Source organism: Hemicordylus capensis, chromosome 4 (assembly GCF_027244095.1).
Source record: "Hemicordylus capensis ecotype Gifberg chromosome 4, rHemCap1.1.pri, whole genome shotgun sequence".
NCBI lineage: Eukaryota > Metazoa > Chordata > Lepidosauria > Squamata > Cordylidae > Hemicordylus > Hemicordylus capensis.
The window spans coordinates 253,912,223-253,933,044 of NC_069660.1; the positions used below are offsets into that span (position 1 = coordinate 253,912,223).

The window sequence follows — 20,822 nt, forward strand, 5'->3', positions numbered from 1 at the left end:
ATCCTGATTTTACTTGTTTACTTGGAAGTAGGGGTGCAGAGAGTTGCAGCTTTAATTACACTACCCTTAGCTGAATTGGGACCAGCATAATTTAGTAATACAAAACATACTGGGATATGAAAATAATAGGTATTGTTCTTATGAGACAATCAACAATAATCCATAATTCAGTCTGTTCTGACTCTCAGACATTACTTCCTTCCTTAAAAGCAACATCATTTGTCTGGAGATAACATTGAGTCTGTCTGGCTTACATTCAGACTCATGCTGTGCAACCCTCAGGGACATATTTTTGGGTAGCACAGTAGGCTTCAGAGGGAAGGATAGAGTGGCAAAAATCATCCCTTCTCTGTAGCACATGCACAGGCCTTAGTCTGAACATCAACCTCTGGTTTTTTATTATCACTTTTTCTTGGTGAAATGGTTGAAAGCAATGTTGAGTATGAAACAGGAATTAAAATGCACACGTTGTGGAGAGAGCATTTTATACAATGCATCTGACATAAATTAACAGAGGGGGAAAGATGTGCTACATGAAGTCTTCGAGAATATTTTCTTACAAGAGTGATTTTTATTATTAAATGTAATGGAAGATAAACTGTATCATGAGAAACTGCTCTAGGCATACATTCAAGGAAAGGGGTATTTACAGCCATTTTTAATGGGAGACTTCATGTAAGCAAAGCCCTCTTTTCCCCTGCAGCAGTATCTTTCAGTAAGGACAAAATTCTTTTGTATAGCTATGCCTGCATTACACACTGGTTTTAATGCGGTATTTACCAGTACATGTTCTCCTACCAGTGTAGCGGGTGCACATAGCAGTAAATATTATTTTCAAACTCAGCTTAATAAATGCTGTAAACAAAGTACTTTTAAACTCCCTGTTTTATATCAATGCAATATACTAGTGCAAGCCCTAAGAGAATAATTTATTCTCTTAGGGGAATGAAAATGAAAAATAATTCCCCTGATAAATTTGCGTCCTTATATTTAACACTTTGCATGCCAGTGTTGACACTTCACCTTCAATGAATTACTGCCTCTGCGTGCTATTTTCATGTTTAAACACGCAGCATACCTTTTTACATATAGGGCTAGATTGTGTTTTATTATTTTTTTATTATTTTTAAAACATTTATATCCCGCTCTTCCTACAAGGAGCCCAGAGCGGTGTACTACATACTTGAGTTTCTCTTTCACAACAGCCCTGTGAAGTAGGTTAGGTTGAGAGAGAAGTGACGGGCCCAGAGTCACCCAGCTAGTTTCATGGCTGAATGGGGATTTGAACTCGGGTCTCCCTGGTCATAATCAAGCACTCTAACCACTACACCACGCTGGCTGTTTTAAGATTGTACAAAGTGCTTCTTTGTTTTATTGATCAGTTACTGCCTATCTGAAAATCTTCTACAGCATTCAACATATTTTTCTATAAGCTAATTTTAATTGATAGACATCAAAACCATTTCAAATTAAAACAATTTTTAAATTTATATTTATTTACATCATATATATATAGTACGGCTGGAATTCAGGATTCCACTTTAGGCACATCTAAGGGTTTGTGCACATTAAGTGGAATAATCCTCCTCCTCCTCCTCCTTTTCCTTGAACAACAGATGTCCATTTCACAAATTGTTCTTGAAACACATCTGCATTTCAAGTGCAGTTCACTGTGCAGGATTTCCCCTGAATATTAAAACAGCTTGTCCTACAGTATAGGAGAGGGATTGTTGTTCACTGAACACAAGTTCAAAGCCCCATTGGCCAACCAGAGCTAGCTAGCTAGCTCTGTGGCCTTTGTATCTATTATTTTAATTCTCCTAGACGTTCCTCTGTAGGGATGCATCCTGGCAACCCAGCAATTGGCTGGGCGGTGGAGACACCGGATTGACTAGGCAGCGGTTGGCCGCGTAGGGAAGTGGCCGTTTGGGGAGGAAAGGAAAGGAAGGAAAGCGGGCAAGTGGAGAGGAGAACTGAACGGACTGGGGCAGAAGGGAGGGGGGAAGCTGAGGGGAGAGAAAGCGGGGGAGCCTGGCTGGGCAGAGACAAACAGTTGGCCACTTTGGAAGATGCTCTCTAGAGGGAGGGCTGCAGGAAGGAGCTGGCTGAATGCTTGGCGGCCCAACACCAGGGACTGGAGGAAGGAGGATGCGGCAACGGCCAGCAGGGAAAACACAAGCAGGCTAAAAAGCGGAGGTGGGGGGGAGCATGAATGAGAGAGAAAGAGGTGGAAACGGAGGAGGGAGCAAGCTGGGGCAGAAGGATAGGGGGAGGGGACTGAGGCAGAAGGCTTGGGGGGAGGGGAGTAGGGCAGAAGGTGGGGAGAGCGTACAGAGCGAGCGAGAAAGGCGCTGGGGGGGACAGAGCGAGCAAGAGAGTCACGTAGGGGGGAGAGACAGAGCGAGCGAGAGAGGCGCGCGGGGGGAGAGACAGAGCGAGAGAGGCGCGCGGGGGGAGAGACAGAGCGAGCGAGAGAGGCGCGCGGGGGGGAGAAAGAGCGAGTGAGAGAGGCATGGGGGAGAGACAGAACGAGCGAGAGAGGCGCTGGGGGGGACAGAGCGAGCGAGAGAGTCACGTAGGGGGGAGGACAGAGTGAGCGAGAGGCGCGCAGGGGGAGAGACAGAGCGAGCAAGTGAGGCGCACGAGGGGAGAGACAGAGCGAGCGAGAGAGGCGCACAGGGGGAGAGACAGAGCAAGCGAGAGAGGCGCGGAGAGGGGAGATACAGAGCGAGCGAGAGAGGCACGGGGGGAGGAAACAGAGTGAGCGAGAGAGGCGCTGTGGGGGGGACAGAGCGAGCAAGAGAGTCGCATAGGGGGGAGAGAGAGAGAGCGAGAGAGGCGCGTAGGGGGGAGAGACAGAGCGAGCAAGAGAGGCGCTGTGGGGGGGACAGCGCAAGCAAGAGAGTCGCGTAGGGGGGAGAGACAGAGCGAGCGAGAGAGGCGCTGTGGGGGGGGACAGAGCAAGCGAGAGAGCTGTTGTGTGGGGGGGGGGGACGACAGAGCGAGTGAGAGAGCTGAGGGAGGACCAGCCAAATGAATTCTCCCAACTAAACCCAAAAAGGAAATGAACTACCACACAGATGCTCTGTGCGGGTTCAGCTAGTATTTATTATTTTATTTATTGTTAAATTTATATACTGCCTTTCATTAAAACAATACCAATGCAGTTTGACATAAATTACATAAATTAACAGAGGGGAAAAGATGTGCTACATGAAGTCTTTGAGAATATCTTCTTACAAGAGTGATTTTTATTATTAAATGTAATGGAAGATAAACTGTATCATGAGAAACTGCTCTAGGCATGCATTCAAGGAAAGGGGCATTTACAGCCATTTTTAATGGGAGACTATTTATTTATTTATTTATTTATTCAGCACATTTTTATACCGCCCCAACCCAAAGTCTCACAGCAGTTCACAACAAACAAAAACAAAAAATTAAAATCAATTAAATACTAAAAACAGTTTAAAACAAACCAATAAATAATCCAAAATTTAAAAAGTTACAAAGTTAAAAAGCTAAAAGGCCTGGGTAAAAAGATGAGTCTTTAGACACTTTTTTAAAGCTGCTATTGATGGGGAGACTCTCATTCCCACGGGAAGCGTGTTCCAAAGCCTCGGGGCAACAACAGAAAAGGCCCGTCCCTGGGTGGCCACCAGACGACATGAAGGTAGCCACAGATGAGCCTCCCCTGATGTATGCAGTGGATGATGGGGATCATGCAGAAGAAGACACTCTCTTAAGTACTGTGGGCCTAAACTGTTTAGGGCTTTATAGGTTATAACCAGCACTTTGTATTTTGCCCAGAAACTTATTGGCAGCCAGTGCAACTCCTGTAACATAGGAGTAATATGGTCTCTTCGAGATGACCTGAAGACCAACCTGGCTGCCGCATTTTGTACTAATTGCAGTTTCTGGACTGTGTACAAAGGCAGCCCCACATATAGTGCATTGCAGTAATCAAGTCTGGCGGTTACCAGCAAGTGTACTACTGTTTTGAGATCATGAACCTCAAGAAATGGGCGCAGCTGGTGTATCAACCGAAGCTGATAGAAAGCGCTTCTGGCCACTGCCTCAACCTGGGGAACCAGGGAAAGGTGTGGATCCAGAAGCACTCCTAGACTGCATACCTGTTCCTTCTGAGGAAGTGTGACCCCATCTAGAACAGGTAGATCAATATTGCTTCCCGAGTGACGACCCCTCACAATAAGTACCTCCATCTTGTCTGGATTCAGTCTCAGTCTGTTATCCCTCATCCAGCCCATTACTGCTTCCAAGCAGGCATTCAGGGAGGATATGCCTTCTCCTGATGATGTTGACATGGAGAAATAGATTTGGGTGTCATCAGCATACTGATAACACCCAGCACCAAATCTCTGGATGATCTCTCCCAATGGTTTCATGTAGATATTAAAAAGCATTGGAGACAGTATGGAACCCTGAGGGACCCCATATAAAAGCTCAGATTTTGAAGAGCAACAGTCTCCAAGCGACACCATCTGGAATCTGCCAGAAAGGTTGGAGCGGAACCTGCCTCCCACCCCCAACTCCCTCAGACGTTCTAGAAGGATACTATGGTCGATAGTATCGAAAGCCACTGAGAGATCCAAAAGGACCAACAGAGTCACACTTCCTCTGTCAAGTCCCAATTGGAGATCATCCATCAGGCCTACCAAAGCAGTCTCCACCCCATAGCCCATCTGAAAACCAGTTTGAAATGGGTCTAGATAGTCGGTTTCCTCCAAGACCACCTAGAGCTGGGAGGCCACCACCCTCTCAATCACCTAGCCCAACCATGGGAGGTTGGAAACAGGCCTGTAGCTATTAAACTCTGAGGGATCCAAGGCAGGCTTCTTAAGAATAGGTCTAATAATTGCCTCCTTTAAACAAGGAGGCATCCTGCCCTCCCTCAGAGAGGTATTTATAATTGCCACCAGGCTCTCCACAACAACTCCCTTCCCAGATAGTATAAGCCACATTGGGCAAGGATCAAGCAGACAGGTGGTAGGACGCACCGTTCTGAGCAGCTTGTCCACATCCTCAGGAGTCACAAACTGAAATTGATCCAGTCTAACCACACAAGAGGAGTTGCTGGCTACTTCTGCATCTGACACTGCAATAACTGTGGAGTCTAAATCTAGATCTAGATCGACCCGAATACGAGAGACTTTGTCCGCAAAAAACTCATTAAAAGTGGGCACAGTCACAGTGGGCAACTAATGGTTCCAAATTTGGATTCAGGGGAGTAGGGGGCCTTACTAGCCCCCTCACAACCCTGAATAGCTCCGCTGGACGAGAGCCTGCAGAAGCAATACGGGCAGAAAAGAAACACTTCTTTGCTGCACGTATAGCCAGAGCATAGATCTTTAAATGCGCTCTGTGTCGCAATCTGTCGGATTCGAGTCGAGTCTTCCTCCACTTGTGCTCCAGTCGTCTACCTTGCCGCTTCAGCTCTCGCAGATCTTCCGTATACCAAGGAGCTTACATTTCATGTAAGCAAAGTCCTCTTTTCCCCTGCAGCAGTATCTTTCAGTAAGGACAAATTCTTTTGTATAGCTATGCCTGCATTACACACTGGTTTTAATGCGGTATTTTCCAATATATAAAATATATTGTTTATTATAGATTCATCATAGGGCTTTTCCACATTCATGCATCAACCTCCAGTTCCTAAATATTTTGTAAGAAATGTTTGAGGCTTCAGTTATACGCAGAACTAGAAAGTTGGCAGCAATCTTTAAGAGGTATACTCAGCAGTTTAAAGCCAATTTTCAGATTACATATGTCTGTTTCAAATAATTTGATATACTGTACCACTTGAATGTGAGGAAAATAAATACATTGTGACTGATAATCTTAAAAACATACTGCCAGCTTCTAAGCTGTCTACCATTTATTTTTCTTGATATAAGAATTAACTAGCAATTATGACAAAAATAATAACTTCTGATCTTATGAAGACCGACTTGAGTAACTCTACATATGTTGACCCACAACAGGGCTCTTTGTAAGCACAGATCTACTGATGGGTGGTTGCCTTTAAGATCAGCATACTAACACTGATAAATGTTCAATTATCTACCTTTGGCACTTAAAAAAAAAGAATTCATCTTAATTAACAGTATATTTTTATTTCATTTTGGCTGCAAAAGAGATACCTGGTAAGTAAAAGATTAACCCTTAGTACACTTTTTAAAATGTGAAAATAAATCTTGTAATGATTAGATCGTTGATTATAAGAGAGCTATCAGAATTGGTTGGAAAGCTCATAAGAATCTTTGAGTGTGCCTTCCAGTCAGTGATTTAATTTTTCAGGGGATTTTTCCTCTCACTTCAGCCTTCCTCTCTGGAGTCTCCAGCAAATCCTATTCCTAAAGAATAAGGGGAAGGAGACCCAGATTCTGACTAGACACACTTCCCTCCCTCCCTCCATGCTGACTAGCACTGTGAGAGCATGTTCTACTTCAGTTCCCTCACAGCATATAAACACAAGATCAAGGACTTCGTTAAAGGGAGAGTTCTCATCTCCCCCACTGGTTGGCCACTCTGGGAATGGAGGGGGGCACAAGATTACACACACGGCAGGCTTTTCCAGATGGAGTTGTTTCCTGCCCCCCTGGTTAAGACTTCGTGGGTTTTTAAGCTGATTCAGCTGCAGGTTCTGCCAACCCTGGCACAGCTGCCATGGCACAGGGGGCTGCAGCAGGTTTTCCCCAGGGACCTCCCAAACCTCTCATTTGAAAGGGTCAGGAAATCTCAATGAATCTTCATGGCAGATTAATAGGATCCCTAACAAACTGTATAATCTGAAGGATTCGGTTGTGAAATCCCTTAAGGTCCCCACCTTGTCTTCTGCGGCCCTCCCTTCCAGCAGGGAAGGTGGACCTCAGGGGTGTAACAAGGTTGGAGTGGGCCCAGAGACAAAATTTTAAAATGCCCCCCCCCCCCCAATCACTGCCGGCCTCTAAATTTTTTTAAAAAATATTCAAGGAAGCTCTTGGCATTGGGTAGGGGAGACATGTCTTCAGGGGGGCCGAGGCAGGGCCCCCCGAGACAACAGTCTCCCCTTGCCCTATTATAGTTACGCCCCAGGAGGACCTAAAGACCCATGTGACAGGTGAGTGAAAGTCCTTCAGATGACTTGCACAAGTCCTTTCCCAGTTTAATGTTGCCCCATTGGTATGGAAAGAAGTATCCATATGATTTATGAGTCTATGAACTGAATTTCAGAAATGCAATTTTGAACCCATTAGGGTCAGTGACAAAACTTGCATATTTGTGGATTAGATTTCTGCCCTTCTATTAAGTATTCTATTCCCCATATTGGCCTACAGATAGTTTCAAAATCATCTTAGATGAGCAAATGCATGAGATCTAGCATCTCTTTGTGGTATTGTCTGCTGTCCAAGTGAGTCAGTCTGTATACATTTGTTTGCTATACAGAAGAATCCTGAAGTTCCTCAGTGACCTCAGAAGTGAAATACAATTTATATTTGTGAAGATTTATTCCTGATTAGCACTCCTTCAAAGGATGCAAACTAAAGATAAATCTGTCACAAAGCTCCTGCTGCATGTGTCTTGGTCAACTTTGTGTGATTCTTGTATACTGTACTCTTATTTTCCATTTTTGCTACTTGAATAAAAAGGCTAGAAGAAAGATTGATTGCTCAAGAGAAACATATATCACCAATGTGCTATTAATACAATAACATGCCTTATATCAGGTTCCTTCTATTCACCTTCGTTGGTGGACTGATGATTCATATAAACAAGCAACCATGTAATGGATGCTTGACATTCAGATTGTGTTGAAATTCAGATACGCTCTGAATATGGAACTCTTTGTGTGAGTCTTTCACAAAGTAACTTTTCTTATTTTCTTATTCATTATGCCATGGCAAACCTGCTAGAGAAAGAGTTTGCTGTAGTCTAGTGAAAGTCTGAGGTTCTACAATGATGGCTTGTTATATGAAGGACCCCGCACACAATGTAAACTTCATTCAATTTGGGTTTAAAGGGGCCACCATATGGCCATCTCAATCAGTCCTGAAATGTTTTGCAATAGAAATTGACCCACTGAAGGTAGGGAGGTGACTTTTTAAAAGTGGGAACAGTATTTCTCTAATATAGAATGCGAACCAACAAGAAGTCAGTGAAAAATGTAACCAGTTAGAAGGCTGCTGAAATATGCCTATATTTAAACTACTTTATGCAGCATTTCTGTTGCTTTTGTGAAAGCAAAGCACAGCCAATTATTTTACTGGAACAGGAAAAAGAACAAGCAAACTGTAAATTTTATATATAATTTTGTTACCATGTGTAAAGGTTGAGATTTAGTGTTTTTTAGATGCAGATTTACAGTGTAATCCTAAGCATGTCTACCGCAAAGTAAATTCCAATTGAGTTCAACAAAAAAGCATTTGCAAGTGTGGAAATGCTGCATTTTGCTGCTTTGTTATCTATAAGCTACATATTTTCAATCTCACTGTCTTCTTTCAAGGCCTCCCAGACCAGTTACCAGCATGAATGACACACTGTTCTCCCACTCTGTTCCCTCAGGAAGCCCTTTCACAAACAGAAGGTGAGTCCTCCACCTGATATATTTTCAGAAATACTAATTAAATATCTGTTTTAATGTATGATTTCATAACACACTGAAAATAATAATAGTAAACAGGTCCTAAATTTGTTATTCATTGTTTTAAAATAGGAGAACAACTTGTATTTATTACATTCAAATCCCACTTTTCTTCTATAATGGTTTTCAAAGCAGCATAAATGAGGTCTCTGCGCTCACTGACCAAACTCCTATCTACTTAGCATCAGCAAGCTTGCTGCATGTGACCTCAGATCATGCCTTAAGCTTAGGTATGCACAGTTGCTTGCTTAAGTGCATATTTCTGGCTTCTGGTGGTCGACAGTGCAGGTCGACTGTGCCCATTGAAATTAATAGACTGTTTTGCTTGGGAAGCATACCCACAGAATGCAGCATGTTGGGATCTAAACCATGTCAGCTTAACTCAGAGAGCTGAAGTTCTAAAAGTAGTCCTGGAAACTGATGGTAGGTATTTAAATACCAAGAAGCAGATGTGGCATACTGAACAAATGTTCCTGTATGGAATAAGTTTTTTGTAGTTGAATAGAGAAGGAATACCAAACTGAGACTGGCTTACATACTGTGCGGTGCCCCATCTATCCAAGAGCCTGCGCTGGTTCCATCTATTCCTAAGCAGCATCTGCACTGCTCCTGACTTCACAGAGCCTCCATGGTGACTAAGAATTGCATCATCGCTGAAGCAACACAGCTCCCATTGGGAATAACTGAAGCAGCATTGCTTCTGCATTGATGCAATTCTTAGTTAAGGCTCTGTGAGGTTGGGAACCGTGTGGATGCCACTTAGGAATAGATGGAACCAGCACAAGTGCCTCACTCTTGGATCAATGGGGAGCATCATGGTATGTCAGCTGATGTGGCTTTGCATCTTATATTGACTAGTAGGCTTGACTACTGCAATGGGCTCTATGTTGGGCTGCCTTTGTATCTCGTTTGGAAACTGCAACTGTTGCAGAATGTGGCAGTCAGGTTGGTCTCTGAGGCCACCCATAGAGGCCACATTACTCCTATTTTAAAAGAACTACACTGGCTGCCAATTAGTTTCCTGGTAAAATACAAAGTGCTGGTTATTACCTATCAAGCCCTGAACAGCTTGGGCTCATGGTATTTAAGAGAGTACCTTCTTCTTCCTGAACCCCGCCACCTATTAAGATCATCAGGGGAGGTCCGGTTGAGGTTGTCACGGGCTTGCTTGGTGCCGATCCAAAACTGAACCTTTCCTAGAGTTGTCCTGAGGCTCTGGAACACACTCCCAAATGAAATCAGAACATCCCCATTTCTGGTTGCTTTTAAATGACTTTGAAAACACTCCTGTTTCATCACACTTTTAGTTTGTGATGCTTTAAAGTTTTATTTATGGTAATTTTAATCTGATTTTTAGGTTTTAGTTGCTGTTTGTTTAAATTGTAAATTGCCCTGATATTTTATATAGTGTGGTATATAAATGTGTTAAATAAATAAATACCATTACATTGATATTAATTTGACCTTTTGACTATAGTCAAACACTTACTTAAATTTTTAAAAAGTCCTACTGGAAAAAGCCAAATGTCCATCTAGTCCAGCACTCTTTACTAGCAATGACCAGCTTGATGCTCCGGGGAAGCTTACAGACATAGCATGAAAGCAACTGTCCTCATGTGCTGTGTGTCCATAGCATCTAGTATTCATAGGTACATAGCCTTTGAAGATAGAGGTTGACTTTAACTTACATGGCTAGTAGCCATTGATAGACCTATTCTCCATTAATTTGTCCATTGTAAAGGCCATTTAAGCTAATGTCCATCCACACATTTTGCAGTAATGAATTTCATAAATCGATTATGCATTGTGTGACAAAGTAAAAGATGAAGCCACCCCATCCCTCATCAGGGCTTGCCCCAATTTATTCCTCTAGCACCAGGGCTACAACTTTGGCCCTCCAGCAGTTGTTGAACTACAGCTCCCACATAACTGACTATTTGCCAGTGCAGCTGGATATAATGGAAATTGTAGTCAGCTGGGAAAGTTGCAGTTGTGCAACCCTGCTCTAGCATGAGGCATTAGGAATGATGCAGATGGACGCAGGTATGTATAGCTTGAACTTGAAATCTGATTGCAATGCTCCAAGTGAGCTATTGATATGAAGTAGTTGCCATTCACAAAATCAGAATACTCACACAGCAATGGAACCATTATTCTGTGTACTGAAGCTGCTTTGCACAAAAGAGACAAAAGTTTGGGGCATTGTACAAATTAGATAGATAGATAGATAGATAGATAGATAGATAGATAGATAGATAGATAGATAGATAGATAGGCTTGCTATAAGCAGAGTTGGGGTGGCGGGGGGACCACAAGCCCAGGGTTAATCTGCAGGCAAGTTTCATTTGCTTGTCTAATTGAAACTTTTGGAAACTTTCTGAGGATAAGCCAGGCAAAATGTTTTCCATGCTTCACTGGTGTAATGATTGTAAAGGGGTTCTGAAACCTTATTAGTGCATATATTTATGTAAAGGATGCAAATATTAGTAATATGTTCAGTTACTATGACTTGCTGAAAGCAAAACTTCCCAAATCCAAGCAAGAAGTTCTGATGAGGATCTGAATTTTGAATATCAACCTGGATCCAGCAAAACTTTGTTGTGCAGTGCCCAGTGGCCCCTGTTGCCCAAGAATGTGAGGGGGTACAGATGCTGCTTGCCTACAGGTGGTGTTTCTTTTTTAAATTTCATGTTTGTTCCTCTAGTCCAATGACATGCCAGTTAAATAATTTATAATCTAATCATGTTTATTTTCATTTTCTATTAATCTGAATTAAATTTCTGTAAATTTATATGCTGGGTGGAAATTATCTGCAACGGGTGTGAATTCAGTTTTGTGAATTCATACCAATTGTTTCCCTGTATGTGTGTTTCGATTTGCACAGACTGCTAATGAGGTTTCATTGTTTGAATCATTCAGGTTACTTGAGAGTGTAAATGCAGCCAATCCTGTGGCTGATGAGCATTCTGTTATAAAGCTGTATGTAAATCAGCTTCAGAACCATTCACGGTCAGTATAAGAGCACTAAACCACTAATTGGTGTAGTTCCTCCTTAACTTATTCACTAAAATCAATACATTAATAGAATAGTCAGTCTAATATAATAGTCAATCTTCAGATAATTATTAGTGATAGAAGTTTTGGGTTGTTTGGGTTTTTTAAGATAAAGAATATCTAAATATAGGCCATTTTATGGTTTTAATGAGACTTCAAATAGATTTCACAAGCATCCCTATCTCTTATCATATATGTGATGCTACCTCTGAAAGGCCTAGCTTCCTCTATTCTAAAAGCAGCTGACCCAAGATGAATATGCTCTGCATTGAGCACCTATATTTGATGAAGAATGAGAGTTCAAAAAATTGCAGCACTTCAAATAGTCTATTTTCATAAGAATATAAGAAAAACTTTGCTAGATCCCACCAGATGCCTCTGGGAATCCACAACCAGGAAATGAAGGCATGCCCCCTCTCTTGCTGTTGCTCCCCGGCAACTGGTATTCAGAGGCACCTCTCTGCTGAGATACCTACTTATAGAGGAGTACGGAAAGGTTGCATTCTCGCCCCTGCTTTGTTTAATTTTTATATTAATTCAATAGTTTCACATCTGAATGACCTTGCTCGTCATCCCCCTAAACTCGCGAATAGGCATGTTTCTTTATTGCTTTATGCTGACAGTATTGTCCTATTAGCTCAAACCAAGATAGGGCTAAGTCATGCCTTAACTTGGAGCTTTTATACTTTGAAGGAGACCTTGGAGATAAACTATACCAAGACCAAGGTGATGGTTTTTGCAAAATGCCCAAAAATCCATAAATGGACCATAAATGGATATATTATTGAGCAGGTCAAGGTTTTTAAATATCTAGGGGTTGTATTCCATTCCACTGGATCCCGGAAAGCCCATCTTAGCTTTGTTTCTCATAGTGCCCAGCAGATGTCAAACGTGATTAAATCCTTTTACTTTTCGAGAGGCGCTCTTTTTGTCCCAGTGGCTGTCAAATTATTGAAGGCTAAAATACAGGTGAAACTCGGAAAATTAGAATATCGTGCAAAAGTCCATTAATTTCAGTAATGCAAATTAAAAGGTGAAACTGATATATGAGACAGACGCATTACATGCAAAGCGAGATAAGTCAAGCCTTAATTTGTTATAATTGTGATGATCATGGTGTACAGCTCATGAAAACCCCAAATCCACAATCCCAGAAAATTAGAATATTACATGGAACCAATAAGACAAGGATTGAAGAATAGAACAATATCGGACCTCTAAAAAGTATACAGTGTACTGTGCTTGATTGGCCAGCAAACTCGCCTGACCTGACCCCATAGAGAATCTATGGGGCATTGCCAAGAGAAGGGACATGAGACCAAACAATGCAGAATTGCTGAAGGCCGCTAATGAAGCATCCTGGTCTTCCATAATAGCTCATCAGTGCCACAGGCTGATAGCATCCATGCCACGCCTCATTGAGGCAGTAATTGCTGCAAAAGGGGCCCAAACCAAGTACTGAATACATATGCATGCTTATACTTTTCAGAGGTCCGATATTGTTCTATTCTTCAATCCTTGTCTTCTTGGTTCCATGTAATATTCTAATTTTCTGAGATTGTGGATTTGGGATTTTCATGAGCTGTACGCCATGATCATCACAATTATAACAAATTAAGGCTTGACTTATCTCGCTTTGCATGTAATGCGTCTGTCTCATATATCAGTTTCACCTTTTAATTTGCATTACTGAAATTAATGGACTTTTGCACGATATTCTAATTTTCCGAGTTTCACCTGTATACCCTCAAATTATTTATGGTGCGCTAATTTGACCTTTTGATAATTTTACGGTACTAGAAACAGTTCAAACTAAATTTTTAAGGGCCATCCTTCAAGCCCCCAGAGGCGTAGCCAATGCGGCTCTCTGTAGAGATGTTGGGATTACCACCTTGAAAACGAAAATCTGGTTCTGTATAATCAAATTCTGGCTGTATTTGGTTTTCTTTCCAGTTGGGCTCGCGCCTTTAGTGCTAATCGACAGCTTTACATCTAAATGGAAAATAGCCCTGAAAATGAAATTACATCATCTGGGCACGACCCAAGAAAAACTTATTGGTCAGGGTTTAGATCAGGCGATATGTTTTATCAGACAATGACTATTGGACATAGACCTGTAGGAGCAGTGTGTACAATTACCAAGGGGAACGTATAGAGGCTCCCAAAATTTCAGTCACAAACCGGCTGAATGTTTAGATCATATATTTTTACCTAAGTTCAGGAGAGCACTGACCCTCGCTCATTTGAATGCCCTCCCTTCTGAAGTCCTAGATGGGAAATATGAATGAGTTCCGTATGCTTTGCGTCAGTGCCCTTGTGGTTCAGGGGACATAGAGTCAGTTGCTCATGTTATTCTTTATTGTCAGTTTTATAGGGATGCTCATATTAAATTCATTGCTCCTCTCTTAAAGTATTATCTTGGCCATATGGACCAATTCTACTTGGAATTGCTGCTGTCGATTTTAAAATTTGTTATTTCTATTAATGTGGCCAAGTTTTGTTTTGTTGCATCCAAACTTCGTAGCAACTGTATTAGTAACTTGAATATTTTGTAAATTATAAATGTTTTGTTCTTAAATATATCTTTGGTCTAAGACCGTAATAAACTTACTACTACTACTGGTATTCAGAGGCAACATAGAGGAAGCCTACAGCCATCAAGACTAGTAGCCATTGATAGATTTGTCCTCCATGAATTTGTCTAAGACCCTTTAAAGCCATCCAAGCTAGTGACCATCACCACATTCCATATAAAATACAAATGTTTTACATTAAAAACATCAGAAGAAACAGAAAGTGGAATTTCATAGCTATACAAACCACTGCAGAAGCATCCAAATATACTGTAAACATTTTACTAGTTATTAGTTATGCAGAAGTTTCATTTCATTACAATAAACTGAGAAATCCCATTTTTAGCTGAGCAGTCAGGATTCAAATTGTTAAAACTACAGACCTGTGTTTTCTTGATTATTTAACAAACATTCTGCTTGTTTGTGACCCAGAATTACTAGGGAGTAATGTACTGAAATAGTGACATTAGTGGAATCATAATAGTGGTCCTTTGTGTCATAGTAATGAAGGAAGTCTTAAATTTCAATGTGAAATCCCCATAAAAATTCAGTGTCTGAATATCACTTAAGTTCATTGTAAATTGCATATCTTGCTGCGTGCTCACTGTAAATAACTTTGAGCAAGTATGCCAGCTTCCTTAGATTGAGGGGGTTGGCTTTATTATTTTGACAACAGTAATTTATCATCTAGTTTGATGAACAGAGTCTTGCTTTTTCACTTTACTTTCTGTTGTTCTTTCCTCCTTGGAATTCCCACTACTCCTGTTTGAATATGCACTGCACAAATATCCTGTGGCTCACACTTGCTCCTATTTGTATGGTGAAGCTCTAACTTCTTCCATGCCCTGCTTATTGGAAACATCTGGATAGCTATTGATGGAAAAAGTATGGCCGGATCCTTTGATCCAGCAGGGTTCTTCTTATCCAGTTATATGCATTTGCAGTATATCTAACCCAATTTTGGAGCAACCATGCAATATGCCATATGTGAACTATACCTGTCTTGTACAGAAAAAGGAAACCCAGACTTTTCACATTTTAATTAAAATTAACAGAATTTTCACAAATGACATCAAGAATACCTTTGTAACACTCAAGTACACTTGTGTATGACTATAATGTGGAATGTCACACACTAAAGGATCATTTTAAATCAGACTGAAGACACAGAATGAAAATGTGAATGTTTAATATTCAACACACTATTTTGATCGTATGCGTATGAACCAAATCTCAAATAAAAACACTAGTGCCAATTCTGAAAATTATGTATTAGGGCTCTTTTCATGAGAACTTAACGCCTGATCTAAAAAGGGCTGGATTCAAAGTGGGGAAATTATGTAATATGAATGTTAATGATGTTGGTCTTTGTAGCATCATTACAGAGATGTGTAAATGTTCAATAATTATTTCTGCATACTGTAAAAAACACTCAGATTTTGAATACCGCATGCCGAGCTGTGGTGTCCTGTATTAGACCTCAGGGTTGTTATTCTGGAACAGACTACAAAAGCTTGAACTTTTTCTCTCTGGATAAAGGCAACTAAGAGATTGAGGAACAAACGATCTAGAAACAAACAAGGTTGAACAGGGTGCAAAAATTATCTGGATGATTGTTATTAATTTTAAAGCCTTTTCATTAAATGACAGGTGATATCACACTCCTTGCTTTAGTTGACCAGCATTTTACTCATTGGTCTGGAGAACATCTTATCTTTGGGCCTTAAAACTAAGTTCTTTCTTTTAAATATTAGCTGTTATCTGTATGTGCATGTGCAAAGTGCTTCCCCATGCACAAAGCTGGGGTTACCAGTTCTCCCCTTCAGTGCCAGCTCCTTGTATCTCATGGAGTACTGATTTTGAAATACTAATATGATAAATATTTATATATCGCTTTTCAACAAAAGTTCCCAAAGCAGTTTACATAGCTATAAATAAAATGGCTCTCTCTCCCCAAAGGGCTCACAATCAAAAAAAGAAACATAAGATAGGCAACAGCCACTGGAGGTATGCTGTGCTGGGGATGAATAGGGCTAGGGAATTCTCCACAAAGCAGGCTTTACTGTGAGTTTTCTGCAAAGTTTTATTGCGAACTCAAAGTTATCCCCAAAACATGATTCAAAAACTGGATTTTTTAACTCCAGATATAAATCAGGCTGCACTCTAATGTGCAGTGAAAAACCTGAACTGTGGGTGAATTGCTCCCTGATAGCCTGCAGGGACTCCGGGGTAAATCTGGCTGGTTTGTGAACATACTCTTTCCATTCTGGAGGAGATGTGAGCTAAAAGCCCCATGTGAAAAAGCTCCTGTTGCTCTCCCCCACTAAATAAAGAATGTACCAGAGTTTTCTAATGATATGGTATGTCATAATTTCTTATCTTGGATAGAAAAAATTAGTATATCCTTATTGAAGGGATATTCTGCCTCCACTGACCACCTTAAGTGGCGCAGCGGGGAAATGCTTGACTAATAAGTAGAAGGTTCCTGGTTCGAATCCTCACTGCTACTATATCGGGCAGCAGTGATATAGGAAGATGCTGAAAGGAATCATCTCATACTGCGCGGGAGGAGGCAATGGTAAACCACAGGGCTCTGTGGGCGCCAGGAGTCGAAATCGATTTGACAGCACATTTTCCCTTTAGTTACAGGGGAGTAACAGCAGGAGAGGGGGCATGCCCTCAACTCTTGCCTGTGGCTTCCGGCAACATCTGGTGGGCCACTGTGCAAAACAGGATACTGGACTAGATGGGCCTTGGGCCTGATCCAGCAGGGCTGTTCTTATGTTCACTACCATTAGTATATTATAGCTAGGATTTAAAGAACCATAAAACTAGTTCTGTGAGCCCAAGAAGCCTCTAAACTTGCTGTTCTTAAACAGCAGTCCTCCATACAGCACACCATATAGCAGGGGCAGGCAAACTTGACCCTCTAGCTGATGTTGAACTACAATTCCCATCATCCCCAGCTACAATAAATTCTGTCTAGGAATGATAGGAATTGTAGTTCAGCAACAGCTGGAGGGCCAAGTTTGCCCTCCCCTGCCATATAGCCAAAGTGCTTTTTAAACTGAGGAGAATTTCAAAAGCAGTTTGCCATGTGATGTGGGGAGTCTACTGTCCAAGTGGGGAAACGTTCCACTGGGTTAGCGTAAGCCCTTAAGAATGTGAGAAGAATTCTGCTGGGTGAGACCAAATGTCCATCTAGTCCAGTATCCTGTTTTCAGCAACCAGCCAATCAGGTGCCGCCAGGAGCCCAAGCAAGACATGATGGTAATATCTACCTGCTACCGTTTGGTAACTGGTACTTAGTGATTCACTGCCCAGAGGTTCCATTTAGTTTTTACTATTTTTAAAACTTCTATTGAATAACATTAAATAATAACATTAAGGCTGTGCTCTCAAGACCAGAACAATTGCAGTTAAAGAGTGATCAGCGAGCCTAGCACACTCCTGTGATCAGCGAGCCCGGCACACTCCTGTGGAGCATGCTGTGAGAACCCAGAAGTTCCAGGCAATCCCAGTTAGGTGAACTAGCATTTAACTGAGATAGGTAACTCAGATCAAGAAATTTCGGGATTGCCCAGAAATTCCAGTTTCTCATGATATGCTCTGCAATAACATGCAGGGTTAGCCAATCGTGGTTAATTATTTAACTGCAATCGTTCTGTTCATGAGAATGCAGCCTTATAGAAATACAAACAGCAGAAGTTTAAAAAGAAAGGGAACTGATATTAATACGTTAGTCTATATACATCACACTATCACATTTCTCATAAATATGTTTCATATGTTAATTATGCATTAAATCACTCATAATGTAGAAAAAGCATTTATATGTATTGGTCTATATTGTAATTCATTTTCCAATAAGTATTGTGCTTACTTCTTAAATCATTGTTACTGCAAAATTGTTTTTGTCTGTTCTTTTATGCCACCTTGACATTGGAAAAATGGTGAACAAAAGGTTTTAGTAAACAAATAGTAACTATCGTTGCTGCTAATCGCTCATAGATTTATCTTCCATGAATTTGTCTAATCCCCCTAAGCAGCCTCAGAGCCTTAAATAACTAACTCTTTGGATCCCAGCCTATGTGAACAAAAGAGACAGAAATGTATTACGTGAATTTGTGAGCATGTTCACTAATACAAAGTTAATTTGCCTCCATTACTGATTAGTAAAGAAGAGGATGGTGGCGTGGCTTTTTCAGGACCTTGGATTGGGGACCTTGGGAAAATAGCTTCTTCATTGTATTGCTGCTTGCAGCATCATTATATCTTTTTAGCTAAAATCAGAGTGAATTCGTATTTCTCTTTAATTAATTCTCTTAGCCTTCTGTGAACATAGGAGTATGTTAAAATCCTTTTTCATGGCATGTGTGTGACAGAGAGAAAATGTCACGGCTAATTGTTGCATTGTTTTAACTTTTATGTGTGTTTTAATTGTTTTTATGTTAACCACCCAGAGACAAAAGTTTGGGCGGTATAGAAGTTTAATAAATAAATACTAAATAAACATTGCTACTACAAATATTTGTAACAAAATATGATAGCTGGCAATCTGAGGAATCTAAAGCAGGTGGTGATTTTTTCCCCCTTCATAAGAGTTGAATGCTACATCATTTGAATCTCTCTATCTCTTACATATCATTTCTATTTGCATATCTTCCATTGCTTGATATGGAGTTCCGTGCAAATGAAGTTGATGCTTCATGAACTGTAATGAACTGTAGGTACAGAAGTCTATAGCACTATAGCCACAACCAGACGTTATTTTGTATGTGCATTCAAGTGTCTGTACTCACATATGTTTTTGGTGTGAATGACCATACATGCATTCATTTTCAAAGTGCACACAAGTACAGAGTTTCTCAACTGCAGGTACAAATAGCAAGTATACTGCTGTACATGATGTACATGCATTCAACATAGCATGTGAATAACTGTATGCAGATCTGTACTTATGTACACTGTAAACAGACTGTATATGTGTTGAACATAATGTGTTAATAGGGCTTAGGTTGTTCTTGGTAAACACACACACATGCACCTGCACACATAGACAGCAAATGTATTTTTCCTTTCAGAATTGAACATGAAATGTAGAATTCTTAGACAGGAGTACTTGCCTTAAGCCACTGCTGAACAAAGATACTGCTAAATTCTACCAAATTTGACAATGAATCTATGACCAAATTTAATAGTGAATCTGTGGTTCTGGCTAAAGGAGAGCTACAGTACTGGAATGGAGAGGGATGAGAATCTGTTGAAGTTTTGTCAGTTTGGGAGGCTTTTTCCTTGTTCAGGGAACTCCTGCACTGCATTGTACAATGGAATAACAACATCACATTGGCATAGGAGATGTGAGCATGTGTGGTAAGTCCTAACATGTCTGCAAAACCCCCAGAATTCACCAGATACTTGTGAATTCACTTGTGGAACAAGACTCTGGAATCTGTCTCAAATTCTAGAAGCAGGAAGGGAGGTCTGCAACTACATTAGCCACCCTGAGCAGTAGTGTACTGGAGTGGTGGCATATAAATATTATAAATAAATAAACAAATAAATCACACACACACACACACACACACACACCAAAAATTCCTGTTCTGCTGAACCTTTTCTGGAGCAGAGCAGAGTGGTTCTGTCCATCTCCACAACTTGAACATCTTAATTTTATTCCAGGAGTTGGCTATTTTGGAGTTGGTATTTCTAGCAACCTAATCAACATATCAGTTAAACCATAGTTGGATATAAGATTATTTACTCTCCACTCCTAAGCACACATAGCATGATCTTGTACACAGAAACATATGCGGAGTGCCAGTTTGCATATGGGGTAGCTCATGTTCTGTTTCCTTCTGAAACTTGATTGCCTTTGTCTCTGTGTGTGTGTGCGCGCGCGCGTACGCGCAAAACAATTCCCCATTATATGTATCAAACATTCCCATATTAAACACATGGAGCTTAATTTGCACATTGGAGCCCTATAGAGCTTTATTAGATCATTCCCATTATGTGAAGTAAGCACCACTGATTATGTTGGAACTGCTTCTAAATGTGTACTAAAATATTAGATCCATCTGATTCAGTGGAACTGAAGAGACTTCAGCCTACCTAGTACTTGGTACCAACTAAATTGTGGATTAGGCTATTAACCTCCAGCTAATTAGAAGTTTGTCTTCTCTGTTGTAGCACAGTAGCTTAAATCACTTATCATGATACGTTGCAAATGTATACATCTATTTTTCTGAATGTCACAGACCCATATATTTCTTGTATTTCATTTCCAGTAGCTGATGTGCAAATATTTTTATGGCATGCTTTAATGTATCCTTTGACAGACAAAAAATTTCTTTTTCTCAAAAACTAATTAAGAAATATAAACTTATTGTGATTATTTATTTAAACATAAATATGATTAAAACAATATATCAGACTATAGAAGAATAAGTGGATGACATACTGCACAAAGTTTCATGCATATTGTAATACAGTTGTGCAAATGCATTTGTGCAACAGTGTGACCATTTGAAATAATGCCCACATCATTGTGG

At 40.7% G+C, this 20,822-nt stretch overlaps 1 protein-coding gene across 44 annotated transcripts in view; it reads left to right on the forward strand.

The window, feature by feature from the left end:
* DTNA (dystrobrevin alpha) overlaps positions 1-20,822 on the forward strand; it is a 323,001-nt gene that overhangs the window by 238,651 nt on the left and 63,528 nt on the right. For 33 of the 44 annotated variants that reach the window (XM_053243077.1, XM_053243047.1, XM_053243044.1 and 30 more), the window contains 2 exons: positions 8,504-8,584; positions 11,561-11,650. In XM_053243077.1, the coding sequence (XP_053099052.1) occupies positions 8,504-8,584; positions 11,561-11,650 (171 nt within the window). Of the gene's footprint in view, positions 1-8,503; positions 8,585-11,560; positions 11,651-15,094; positions 19,016-20,822 lie in introns of those variants that run through there. The other 11 variants (XM_053243079.1, XM_053243046.1, XM_053243053.1 and 8 more) reach the window with 3 other exon arrangements.